Genomic DNA, 13,242 nt, shown 5'->3' on the forward strand with positions numbered 1-13,242 from the left:
AAAGGATTTTTTAGAGCAAGTCCACCGGAGTGGACATTGCCCAGCACTCAGTCCAAAAAACAGCCCAGCACTTTGTCCATTACCTCCAGCCCGTGCAACAGCCTGGGGCCCAGCTCAAAACTGACTGACCAAGAAGCTGGACAAGTGGCCACGTGGCAACTCCCTGGCTCTTGGATTTGAATATTTTTCAAATCCAACAGTCCATATTAATTAACTATATTAAAAATTATAAAAAAATACAGAAAAAATATTAAAAAATACATAAATTTTTAAAAAAATACATAAATTTTTAAAAAAATACATAAATTTTTTTAAAATGTTATTTTTTTCTATAAATAATAAAGTTTGTGGTTGAAGAATAAAGTGTATTTGATGAGTTTATGTAATTTCATTTTAGTGTGTTTTTTTTTATAGTTTATTTGATGAGTTTATGTAATTTTATTTTAGTGTGTTTTTTTAAAGTTTATTTGATGAGTATGTAATTTTATTTTAGTGTGTATTTTTTTTTAAGTTTATTTGAAATTTTATCTGAAATTGGTTAAAAATCTTATCTGAAATAAACTAAAAAAAAAACACACCAAATAAATGCGTTGGGTGCCAGCGCATTTTTTTAGGGGTGGAGATGCCTTGGCCTATTACTGTTCACTCCAGTCTATTACTGTTCACACGAGTGGATAAATGCGCTGGGTGCTGGCGCAAAGTCCTTAGGGGTGGACTTGCTCTGATGTCTAAGTTAGTTTCTCTAAAAATAATGAGTGTTAGGACTTTTAGGGGTAGCCAAAAGCCCTTGATTGATGTTGTGAGATTTGAAGAGGTTTCTCAATGAATCTAAGAGCATCTCCAAATGATATATCAAATATAGTATGTCAAATTTTTATTTGATGGCTGATATGGCAAATTGAATACAAATGTTAAATCTTCTTTTTTTACAATGGATATGTCAAATATTGATTTTATTATTTTAATGGGACTAGAGTTACATTAACTATTAAAAAATAATCAAAATTAGTTTTAGTTTATATTCTATCGGTTGTTAATGGGACTCATGTATTAAAAAATAAAATTAAATATATTTGACTCTTTCTTTGTTTGCTGTTAAAAAAAAAGTTAGAAAGTAAGGAGTCAAATGACTTACATGCCACATCATATATGTCATATCAATTGGAGAACACTTGAATGTCTTTTAATCTTATTTGGCATATTTGACATCTTCTTTAGAGTGTCTAAAGGGACTTCTCAATGGAGCGAGATTTGACAATCTTTATTGATGTTATAAACCGTGTTATATGTGACATCCCACATCGCCCATGGGAGTGAATCTCGTATGCCTTATATGTATATTCTCATTTCTACCTAGCACGAGACCTTTTGGGAGCTCATTGGCTTCGGGTTCCATAGGAACTTCGAAGTTAAGCAAGTTAGCACGAAAGCAATCCTATGATGGGTGACCCACTGGAAAGTTCTTGTGTGAGTTCCCAGAAAAAAAACCATGAAGGCGTGGTCGGGGCACAAAGCGGACAATATCGTGCTACGGCGGAGTCGAGCCCGGGATGTGGTGGGGGCCTGGGCCAGGATGTGACAATTTGGTATCAGAACCAATCCCTGGCTAGAAGTGTGCCGACGAGGACGTCAGGCCCTTAAGGGGGGTGGATTGTGACATCCCACATCACCCAGGGAAGTGGATCCTATAAGCCTTATATGTATATTCTCATCTTTACTTAGCACGAGGCCTTTTGGGAGCTCACTAGCTTCGGGTTCCATCGGAACTCCGAAGTTAAGCGAGTTTGCACGAAAGCAATCCCATGATGAGTGACCCACTGGGAAGTTCTCATGTGAGTTCCAAAAAACAAAACCATAAAGGCGTGGTCAAGGCCCAAAGCGAACAATATCGTGCTATGGGGGAGTCGAGTCTGGGATGTGATAGGGGTCCGGCCAGGATGTGACATTATATCCCTTCTTTGTAACTTCAAAACGTAGTGTACAGTATTCAAAAGCTTGTTTGTAGATTCTAGAATCTCTTTCGCCACATTTATCAGAAACACAATTTTATAGCACTATTCTAAAAAATTTCACCTAGTGTTGCCTAAGTCCCGCATAAGCATTAGGTGGTTGGCCACCGCCTTGATTAATTTTTAAGCGTTTGAAAATTAAAAAAGTGCGCTCAGACATGCTTAAGCATCTGTCTAACCCGCCTAAACCCCCACTTTGATCGCTACTTTCACTTAGATAGAAAATAAATAACTTTTATTTGTGCATTTATTTTTTTAATAAATTATAACAGACTTGTTGAATACTTTGATGAACACTCATTATATTTTGTTTCCCCATATTTTCAATATGTTCTAATACTATCTAATCTACATGTCACTTTATTTTTCAATTTATGTATTTCAATACAATTATGTATTTTTTAAGTATGAATAGACACTTATTTATATGATGTATAATAAGTTTATTTAAATCCGCTCAGTTCACCTAGGTCCTCACCTAACTGCCTAGGTGCTAGGCCCTAATCCACAACCCACTAGTGCCTAAAATCTTTTAAAACCTTGCTTTATAGCAAATGTATTGACGGATGTGGGGTACTCATCTTCTAGTTTGCTTATAGGGATTTGTTTTAGTAGGCAAGTTGGAGACAAAGAGTTATGTCAAAAATAAAATGTCCATACTACTTTTTAATTTAACGTTTATTTAATAGAATGACGAAAATGAAGATGAATTGAGACTTAAAGAGACGAAAATAGCAGTTTTATAAAGTAAAGCGAGACAAAAGCAATTTCAAAGGTGAAGTGAAACTAAATAACAATTTTATGGTGCAAATCAATTAATAAACCTTTTAACCAATTTTGAATATATATTTTTTTCTATTTCAACATATCTAGTTTTAATATTATATGTAGTTTTCTTTATCAATAATATTGTATAATGTTTAAACTTTGGGATAAATTCTCTCATCCTTCACTAAAATTTGCTAGCCACATTATCCACAGTTTTGGTGTAACTTTACCTTTTGGTTGTGTATCCTTCAACATATCTAGTTTTAATATTATATGATAGTTTTCTTTATCAATAATATTGTATAATGTTTAAACTTTGGGATAAATTCTCTCATCCTTCACTAAAATTTGCTAGCCACATTATCCACAGTTTTGGTGTAACTTTACCTTTTGGTTGTGTATCCTTCAACATATCTAGTTTTAATATTATATGATAGTTTTCTTTATCAATAATATTGTATAATGTTTAAACTTTGGGATAAATTCTCTCATCCTTCACTAAAATTTGCTAGCCACATTATCCACAGTTTTGGTGTAACTTTACCTTTTGGTTGTGTATCCTTCACCCAAAGTTATACTAAAACTGTGGCTTTTAGTATAACTATTACTTAAGGGTTATTTTTTTATGGTTGTGTTTAAAAAAGAAAAAATACTCATGTTGTGTTATGAGAAAAATCAATTGTACTAAACAAGTACTAACATAAAAAAAATGTTTTATTTGGTTGAAAAGATAAAACTTTGTTCATTTAAAGATGAGTAGATTCAATAAGTAAAACATCACAAGTTAAATCCGGTTGTTCATCAAACCAACAAGAATTCAAATTGAAAAACAAAGTCATACGAGTTAATCTATGTGTCATTAAATTGGAAGACTGTCAGACATGTGATCAGCCTGGATTAGCAAGTCGAAGACCTACCTAAATGCCAAAAACTCCACATGATACGAACTGGAGATGTAAGAAAATCATTGGACAAAACCCCCCATAAATTCACCATTGTTATCACAAAACACCACCCTTGTGTCCCCTATTTTGTTTGAGCCATGGAGAGCCCCATCAACATTAACTTTCAGCCATGACGAAGGGGTAGAAGACAAGGAACACGGGAACGACAGGATAGAGATGTAGGGACTGGTTGAACCGCAAAAAAAAAAAAAAAAAAAATCCTTCAATCATAAAGAACAACTTATGTATGATGACCGAAATTGACGTGATAATGAAAGTTTATTTATTTAGGGTTGCTTTATTGGTGGTCTACATATTGTCCTCCCAGAAGGAAATGTTTAAGTATGTAGGAAGAAAAAAGATGTGGAAGGAAACGTTAATGTCGTCTTCAATTTTTGTCTGTAGGTTATCAATACGCTGGTATAGCACAATATTCAATAGAAAATGATTTGAGGCATGTTAGGAGTTGGGACTTTGGAGATGTTTTTTATTGTGCCCAAAATATAGAATAGCACATCACTAACCCGCTCCCCGTCGGATTTGGATCCTCTCCTGAGTTAATGGAGATGATCTTCCTGATCAAGTGTTATGGACCGTTGGATTTTCATTCAATGGTTATAGTTATTATAACTTTAAAATGACCAACCTGTTTGTAACCGTTGAATTTTTATCCAACGGCCCATACACTTGATCAGACCACTCTATTAGCTCAGCTCAGGAGAGAGAGGATCCAAATCCCCGCCGACTCCCCTCCATGCGGGTGGGGTATAATAGGTCAAAGTCAACATCCAACGAAACGACGTCGTGAGGATCTACTTCATAAACCCTACCGTGCTGGTCCTTCCCCAAACCCCCTTGTGTCTGTCAGTGCGCGTGAAAGAAGACCCATGGAGAAAGGCGGAGGAGAAGCAGGTACAGCAAATCCAAACCCCAAAGTATGCGAAGAGTGCAGAGAGAAAGCATCCAAGTACAAATGCCCAGGCTGCTCCGTACGCTCCTGCAGCCTTCCGTGCGTTAAAGCTCACAAGCTTCGCACTGGCTGTACGGGCAAGAGGCCCCAAACGAGCTTCGTCCCCCTCTCTCAGATCGACGACAATCAGCTCCTTTCAGGTCCCCTCTTTTTCTAATTTATTCCTATCTTTGATATTTTTGGAATTTAAGTTCGACCCCTTTAAGTTTTTTTAATTAGATTTTCCAATTGTTTCTATCTGTGGGGAATGCATTTGTTAAGCAAATTTGACTTCTTTTTGGTAAATTTCAGTGCTTTTTCTTTCACTGTGAATGTTTTCATGGACAGATTGCAGTTTTTTCGTGGTAGTTTTGCCATTTTTTTGCATAATCTTTTGACTTTTGAGCACCTCGTTTGGGGTTTTTGAATATAAATTCATATTTTTTTTCTGGATCGGTTTGATGTCCGTTTGCGTATGGGTTTTAGATTGCATTGTGAAGGTTGCTACTTGTACTCGCGTATTTTAACCATTGCATTTGTATTGACAATTCTGTTTTTAGATTACAATTTGCTAGAGGAAGTGAAGAGGGTTGCTGAGTCTGCTCAGAGATTGAGAAATAAGTTGTGCAGATACAATAATTTTAGGCTACCCTTTTACCTTAAAAGCCTTCGGAGTGCTGCTGCCAGTCGCAGGACAAAACTCTTATTTCTACCAAGTGGAATGTCAAAAAGGGAGAAAAACCAAACTCGATATGATCAAAGGTAAAATTTATCAAAGCTTTGGGGGACGGATTATTGCTTGGTCCTGTATATAATTTGAGATACGCTCTTATAATAAAGATGATAGTGAGTGGTCCAACATGTTTTGGAGGATTTGAATCGGTCATTACTTTTCTTATATATTTGTTTCTGTTGGTCTGATCTGCTTCAGGAAGAAATGCATCTCCTGGACAATTGAATGGCGATTTCATTCAACGGATGTTGTTTTAATTGACCATGAGTAAGCTGCTTCGCTTTTTGAGAAGTCTAGTAATGTTTAATTTCTTTGTCTAGGCTTGGGTCATGTGTTTTGATAACTGATGCATATTGATGCTCGTGCAGAGTAAATGAAAACATGAACATCTGCTCTGTTATTGAGAACCATCTAAAACCTGGGCCATGGAATCATCACCTAAAGCTATTCTGTGAGGAACAGCTTGACTCTCTCAAGCTTTTCGTTCGTAAATATCCGAAGGTTTGTAGTTTTGTTTCGTAGTCTAGGCCTTAATATATATTTTTTCCTTTTAAATTGATAAAAAAGGAAAATCATTCTTAAGGTGCAGGAATCTTTGAAGAATCATGAAAATGAAAAGAATGATTGGAATTTTTATAGTAAACCAGATGTGGAAGCAGCTTTTGTAAAATCAAGAAGATAGTGAGAGTAGAAAATATGGAAATGGTGACAAGGACAGTGAAAGAAAAAGTTATCGATAGAAAAGAAAAGCTTTAAAGAAGATAAAAGATAGTTTGAACTTTGAAGAAAAAGCTATCGATTATGTTCTTTGTACCTTTCGTTGTGTTAGATGGATTGAGCATCACTTTTGCTGATGTTACTTCATTTTCTTACCACCTCTTAGTCTTCTGGGCTTACCTATGCTTTTTCCACCTGCTATGGGTGCTGAAGTTGCAACCTACAACTAGCTTGGTTTTTCTATGCACACTTTTCTTGCAGTAATGTAAATATCACAGAAGTGTGTACACAAGCACAATTTATACATGGTATGGCGAATAGTTTTGTTCATTGGGTCAAATTAGAATTCACTTTTAATCCTATTGTCGCACTTGGTGCGATGGCAAGTGCCTTCGCCCATGAGCGGTAGGTCTCGGGTTCGAGACTTGGGAGCAGCCTCTCCATAAATGGGGGTAAGGCTAGCCGACATTCACCTCTCCCAAACCCTGCGTAAAGCGGGAGCCTTGTGCACTGGGTACGACCTTTTAATCCTATTGTACCTGCTTTGGTAGTATTTTGATTATTTTTCTCAGAAATATAAAACTACTGCCCCATAATTGTTTCTGATTTTATCTTTTGGATGTTATTACAGGGGGCTAGGTCACCTTTCTGTGAGTTGGATGTAAGAGTTCCGATAAGGCAGCAGTTAGCAAACTTAGTTATTTTGGAATACCCTGTCATTTATGTTTTTCTCCCTTCGCAGAGTCTTGATTTTGAAGTAGTTAAAAATTCCCCTCCTACTTTCGGCAAACCAGAGCTTAAGACTTATGGAAGAAATGATTTGAGCGCAGGAGGTGTTCACTTTAAGGAGGAGGAAATAGAAGAAGACAACAGCTATCCTAAGGTCTTTGATCTCATGAAACATGTGACTTCAAGTTCCCCACCTCATATCTCTAATAAAAGGAGGTGCGAGAAACCACTCACTGATTCATTTGCTAGGCCTTTGTCTACAACTGTGGAAACTGGCAACGATTCACATTCCAGCTCCGATGCTAAGAAGCAAGTGCTTTTTGAAGACATGGACTTTGATTTTGATCAAGGCTTAATAGATGAGTACTCAGATCTTATGGCAGAAATTAATCCTGATGATTTTCTTGATTTGGAAGGCGAATTTAGCAAGGAAGGAGTAGCAGAAAGAAATCTTTCGAGTGTCAGGAAGTTCTTATTAGCAGATGACGACATAGAGGAGGGAGAAATTTTAGAATAATTGGACTTGATAGGATTCCCCAAAAAAGGAATTAGAAGAGGGAACTTTGAGAGGAGCATCGCTAAGAGTTCTGCTGCCAACTGCATTTTAGTTTCTCGGTGATATTCAACTCTGCGGTTCTAGTTATTCTTTGTCTTAAGTAGCTAGTAACAACTGGCTAGAACCGTTTGATTGCTTGATTTGAGATCTTAAGAGGCTTTCGTGTGTACCTAGGTTTTGTCCATCTCCTACCGCATGCCAAGTCGATACTCTGGGGATGCTTTACTGGCAATACAATTACAATCACGGTCCAAATAGGACTGGAGTCCAGTTTCTTCAGCTTGGCGCAATTAAGAAGTTGGATATCCTTGCATCGGTTTATTCAGACAAATCTAATGCTCCTGGCAATTTGTCGCTATGCGGTATGGCTCCGATATACACTGATTTGAGGATGATGTATGTGTAATATTTGTTGCAATGTCCTTTCTTTCCCCAATTTACTTGAAGCAAAAGCTATTGTACAATTATATTTTTTTGACAAAATATTATTGCCTTGTAGTAGTAGTAGTGCTAGTACTAGATGGACTTCAGTCTGGCGTCGGCCTGTACAGTCTTCATCCAAAGATTTCCAATTTTCCAATTTTCCTAGAGGGCTTCTCGGGGACTGTATCATCTGTTTATCAGGTGACATACCTAATTAATGGTCGTTAAAGATCGAAAAATAGAAATCTAGCTAGGTAGTAATCCACCAAGTATCCATGTTATGGATGCAGGACAACTAACTCTTTAACAAATAAATCTCTCTCTCTCTCTCTCTCTCTCTCTCTCTCATGATCTGAGTTTTCATGACTGCCAAAATTTTCTAAAGAGCAATCGCTAATGGTTAAAGGATCTTTCGATTTCATCAACTTACCATCATTAAACTCGTCCACTCCTGCACGAGGATACAAGTCTTGTTAATCTGATCAAAATGGACAGAGCAATACTTGAGAGACCAAATTTCTAAACCAAATGACGTGGATGTTGATGATTAAATTATTACTCAATGATCATAAATGACTTAGTGATTTCCGGTTTAACTTTGCCAAACAAGGTGCTAAGTAAATCAGATGAGTGATTATTTTTTTAATAATTAGTATAAGCTCTTTAAGTTCTTTAATACTGTCAATGGAGTTTAACTGTTGAAGTTATAACGAATTCAACCTATGCTTCGATGAGGGATCTTCAAAAGCACCGAGGAATTTTAGACTCAAAAGTTGGAAATGCACCACAAAGCATTACAAACCTCATGACTTAAATCTTGATTGATTGAAGATTTATTTTATAATTGCACCCTTGTTGGTGTTGAGGGAGGGGGACGCCCTATAGGGAGATGACCAAACCCAGAGAGGATCCCTTGGTCCTAATCCACCAAGTTCAAAGATCCAGATCATTGAAATTTAATCTAATACCAACAAACAGAAGCTCACTCTAAAAATTATAATAACTTTAGCCGTTGAATCAAATTTTAATGGATTGAATCCCCGAACGAGATGGAAGGAATCTAGAGAGGATCCCTTTCCCTTGCTAGTTACAAGCTTTGAAGATAAATAAAAAAAAAATTTGGGGTTGTTGTAAAATCGACAGTGGGTGCAATGGAATAAATAAACAAGACACAAAATTTACGAGGTTCCTTTACAGTCAGTGTGACTAGAGTACATCATCGGGGCAGCATCAATGTTTTTATTATAACCTGGAATAATAGGAGTACAAAGATAACTCCCTCTATTATCTCCTCTCCTCTTCCTTCCTCTCTTTTCTTTCTTTCTTTTCCTTCCTCTCTCCCATGAGTCTCTCACATTCATTTCCTTTCTTCTTCCTTTTTATAAACAAAAGAAAGCACTATTCACTTTACAAATTTTCCACAAATGAATAATGAAAATACTGTACATAAATAGTAACAAACTATACATGTAGGTCATCCACGTATTATTCACAACATGATAAATTATGCTGCAATTTTCTTTGTCTATTTTTAGCAAGTGGCTTGTAGCTCACTTGTTGAGAGCATTCATGCATTCCAAGTCACTGGTCTTTATTTTTTTTTAAAGAAAATCGGAGTATTGTTCTATGAATTTGAGACTAATTGGAACATTGATCCATGAACTAAAATTTCATGAGTGTTGGGCTCTAAACTTGTCACAATGAAGCATTGATCCTTTTCGAGTAACTCTAGATTAGAACTTCCGTCCAAAAAAAAGGTTTAAAGAGGAAAATCAGACATAAAAAATTTAAAAGTTACACAAAGAATTATTCTTCGTCCGTTCGTTTTGAATCGCGGAGAACCCATAATCAAGTCGCGCTCTCTCTCTTCTCTTGCCATCGTCCGTTCACCTCCGGCCTCGCCGGTATACAAAGACAGAGAACTTGGTAGGCGGACAACCATGGCCGACGCCCACTTCCATCTGCAACCACAAGTAGATAGGGAAAAAAAAAAACTTCGGGCTTACAAGTAGATAGATGATGAGTTTCGTTTTCCATATGAAATTTGAATGTGTTCTTGAATAAATCGTTAGGTGTTTTTTTTTTATTTACTAACCTTGTTAATATGGGACTAAAAAATAATGATGTTTTTGAGTCTTTATTTGATATGTATTATTAATGAATGGGCACTAAATTAAACATTTTGATGACACGTCATATAATTTGCAAATTTGGTCTACGTATTATTCTTTGTTGAAGATTAGACTTGAATTAAAACGAATATTTAAAAATAACAACCCACATGGCTACTAGATAGTAACTAAAAATAAATTAACAACCAAACAAAAATTTGTAAAAATTGAAAAGAATAAACATGCACATAACATTTCGAACTTAGGATCTCTTGTTAATTTTAAACAACAAAAATCATTGTTTCTAATTAAACTTTTTAATCATTTAACCAAATTTTATAAATTTATACTCTTATAAAAAGAAATTTGTAAAAAATGGAAAGTAAATAAGCACACATGGTGTTTTGAACTCAAGACCTCCTCATTATTTTCAAATGATAAACCACCACTTCTAGTTAAATTTCTGTGTCTTTGAACCAAATTTTATAAATTTATACTCTTATAAAAACATATATAAATATATCACCCTAATAATTTTGGTGCTCCTAATTTTTTTGGGTCCCGGACGGTCGCCCTGCCTGCACTGGACCTGGGCCAGCCCTGCTCCTCTCCACTTGGCTCTGTCTGAGAGAGAGGATAACACTGCGCGTGGGCGGAGTAAAGGATAATAGCTTTAGATAGAGGAAGTGGAAGATGATTCTAGAAAACAGAAAATGATAACTAATATTAAATATTAGTAGATTATATTAAATAATAATAAAATATTATAGATATAGATTACATAATATAATATTAGAACCTTGTTTTTAGTCAGTCACTGCACCAAACATTTCACTAAATCAGTCTAGCTTAGTCTATTCTAAACTAGTCCAGTTTAGTTCAAGATAGTTTGGTGCAACAAACATACCCTTAAAGATCAAAGTTTTCATTCAACTAAAATTAAGAGATCAATGCTCCGATTTTCTCGTGTTCATGATGAATATCGTTGAGTGTTAATGTGTCATACACCGGGTCCGTCCCCGATGATGAAAGTCTTGATGTAGTGCTTACAAGATCTTAAGCCTCCTTCCCTATTCGTTGTGATGGTAATTAAAATGCCTAAAAGATCCATGGAATCGGATACGATTGGTTTGAGATGTGCTCAGCCAAATGGATGGTTCAGGTTTAGCATGTTTGCATGGATCCATTGGGGGAAGAGGATCCTCTCCTGAGCTTAAGATGAGGATCCTTCTGATCAGATCATCCAGACCGTTCAAATTTAATTCAACGGTTTTAAATAAGAAGATTCTTTAAAAATTATAATAATTATAATCATTGAATTAAGTTTGAACGGTCCTAAGAGAGGATCCTCTTCCTCAGGACTAATCAGCCATTGCGGTATGTAGAAGTATGGTCTAATTGAGGAATTTGCCTTTTCATTGTACGTAACCCAGCCCATAATATGGGACAAGGATTGTCTGCCCTCCACTTCCGGTGCCTCCCCGTGCCCTCCTGTTTTATCTGATCACAGTTAAGTCACGTCAACATTTTATATTATTTTTTTTATAGATATAATAAGAAAAAAATGAATAGTAATATAAAATGTTGACGTGACTTAACCATGACCACACAAACAGAAAAGCACGGGGAGGGCACCATAAGTGAAAGGCAGACAATCCTTGTCCAATAATATGAGTTGTCCGCTTCAGGGACAATTTAAATTACTTTTAACTTTTTAATAATATATATAAAATAGGTCCACGTGAGAAACATGCACGGCTTTTTATAACGTAGGAGTGTGCCCAGTTCGCAATTATTTTTGAACTTTATGAAAAAAAGATATTTTCACATCATTTTCATCAAATCCTTTCAATCCGTCAATCGAATTCTTAAAATTTGATTCAACGATTACAATTATTATAACTTTTAAAAAGAATAAGGATCTGAGGATCCTTACCGGGCTCTCTCTCTGTATAGTATATGATAAGACTTGAGAGGTTGAAGATAGTATTCCAAAATGTTCAATGCATTTGAGCGGCAGAAGAGAACCAGTTGTAGAAACATGTTGGGTACTAAAGGAGGACGTCTTCCTTTTTGCTTCATCCTCGTACTTTTTGCTTTGTTCGCAAGTGCTGCTGTGGAAGTTGAACCGAGTCATTATTCGATGCCATTTAATCGAACTAGCTTCCCACCTGGGTTCATCTTTGGAGCCGGTTTAGCTGCTTATCAGGTGAGTACATTTACTTTCAGACATATTGAGAGCAAAGCTAGCACTACGTGTAATTATATATATGATCTCTTCTAAATATTTTCTCCCACGCATAGTCTGAAGGAGCAGCTCTTGTTCATGGAAAGGGACCAAGTATATGGGATACCTTCACTAGGGAACATCCAGGTCTCTCTCTCTCTCTCTCTCTCTCTCTCTCGTAATTGGAAGTAGAAAGCGTATTAATACTCTGAGCTTAATTCACATCATACATGCTTGGTAGTTTGTTAAGGAAACGAAGAAAGGGCTATATGTATTTTATAACATATGCGGGATAAACGGAACCGGATCCCCTTCGAACCCAATGAAATTAAGCCTAATGATCAAATAATCCGGACTATTGAAATTTGATCAAACGACTACAATTATTATAATTTTTAAAGGGTCTCTTGTTTGTAGCCGTTAGAGCAAATTTCAATGATCCGAATAATTTGATGAGTGAGCTCAGTTCTTTTGGGTCCGGATGGGATCCGATATCAGGCAAACGTGTACTTTTAACATTCTGTTGACCCTAAAAACTACAAAGCCTACGTGGCGCTCAGGCCGAGTAATTAATGAGCTAACTACGTCCTTCGGTGAATGCGGGGTGTGCCAACTCGTCGGCCGAGCTCGGCCGAGGAGTAAATTTGTTGATGTTGCGTGGGGTGCGCGGCTGACTTCTGCGTCTTGCGATTGCGGCCGAGAAAGGAACACGTCTCGGCCTCTTGGGCTCTCGAACCTGAAGACAAGGTTACTATTCTTACAAAGTTCAATATCAAATTCGGCTTTCAATATGCCGAACGTAATAACGTGTAACACCTCACTTCGCTGGGAAGGCTGATGAGATGACCTCGACCAATAAGGGTTCAGAAACCCTTCTCGACCGAGACTTGGATAGGTAATCAACCGTTCTCGCCGCAGTGCTGTTGATGCCAACGGAAGATACTGCGAGACCGACTGATTCTACGGTGACAGAGCTATCTATGCCGACTTAAGATATCACTGGTTGCTTCCACAGTGCTGTTGATGCCAACGGAAGATGTGTCAGCGAAAAAGGAAAAAGAAAAAATCACTGCGCA

The 13,242-nt window shown here is 36.7% G+C and overlaps 2 protein-coding genes across 5 annotated transcripts in view; both read left to right on the plus strand.

Moving 5' to 3' along the window:
- Window positions 1–4,478: 4,478 nt before the first annotated feature.
- LOC103438365 (uncharacterized) lies at window positions 4,479–7,909 on the plus strand. Its single transcript, XM_070825090.1, has 5 exons — window positions 4,479–4,831; window positions 5,231–5,432; window positions 5,602–5,670; window positions 5,772–5,904; window positions 6,752–7,909. Exons 1-5 carry the CDS (start codon window positions 4,609–4,611, stop codon window positions 7,364–7,366), a joined length of 1,242 nt encoding a protein of 413 aa, XP_070681191.1. The 5' UTR covers window positions 4,479–4,608; the 3' UTR covers window positions 7,367–7,909.
- Window positions 7,910–11,885: 3,976 nt separating this feature from the next.
- LOC103420476 (vicianin hydrolase-like) overlaps window positions 11,886–13,242 on the plus strand; it is a 48,987-nt gene continuing 47,630 nt past the window's right edge. For 2 of the 4 annotated variants that reach the window (XM_070825091.1, XM_029104997.2), the window contains exons 1-2: window positions 11,897–12,148; window positions 12,244–12,313. In XM_070825091.1, the coding sequence (XP_070681192.1) occupies window positions 12,266–12,313 (48 nt within the window). In that variant the 5' untranslated portion in view covers window positions 11,897–12,148; window positions 12,244–12,265. Of the gene's footprint in view, window positions 12,149–12,243; window positions 12,314–13,242 lie in introns of all 4 variants that reach the window. The other 2 variants (XM_029104995.2, XR_011582959.1) reach the window with 2 other exon arrangements.

The sequence above is a fragment of the Malus domestica genome, chromosome 07 (assembly GCF_042453785.1).
Source record: "Malus domestica chromosome 07, GDT2T_hap1".
In the NCBI taxonomy this organism is placed as follows: Eukaryota; Viridiplantae; Streptophyta; class Magnoliopsida; order Rosales; family Rosaceae; genus Malus; species Malus domestica.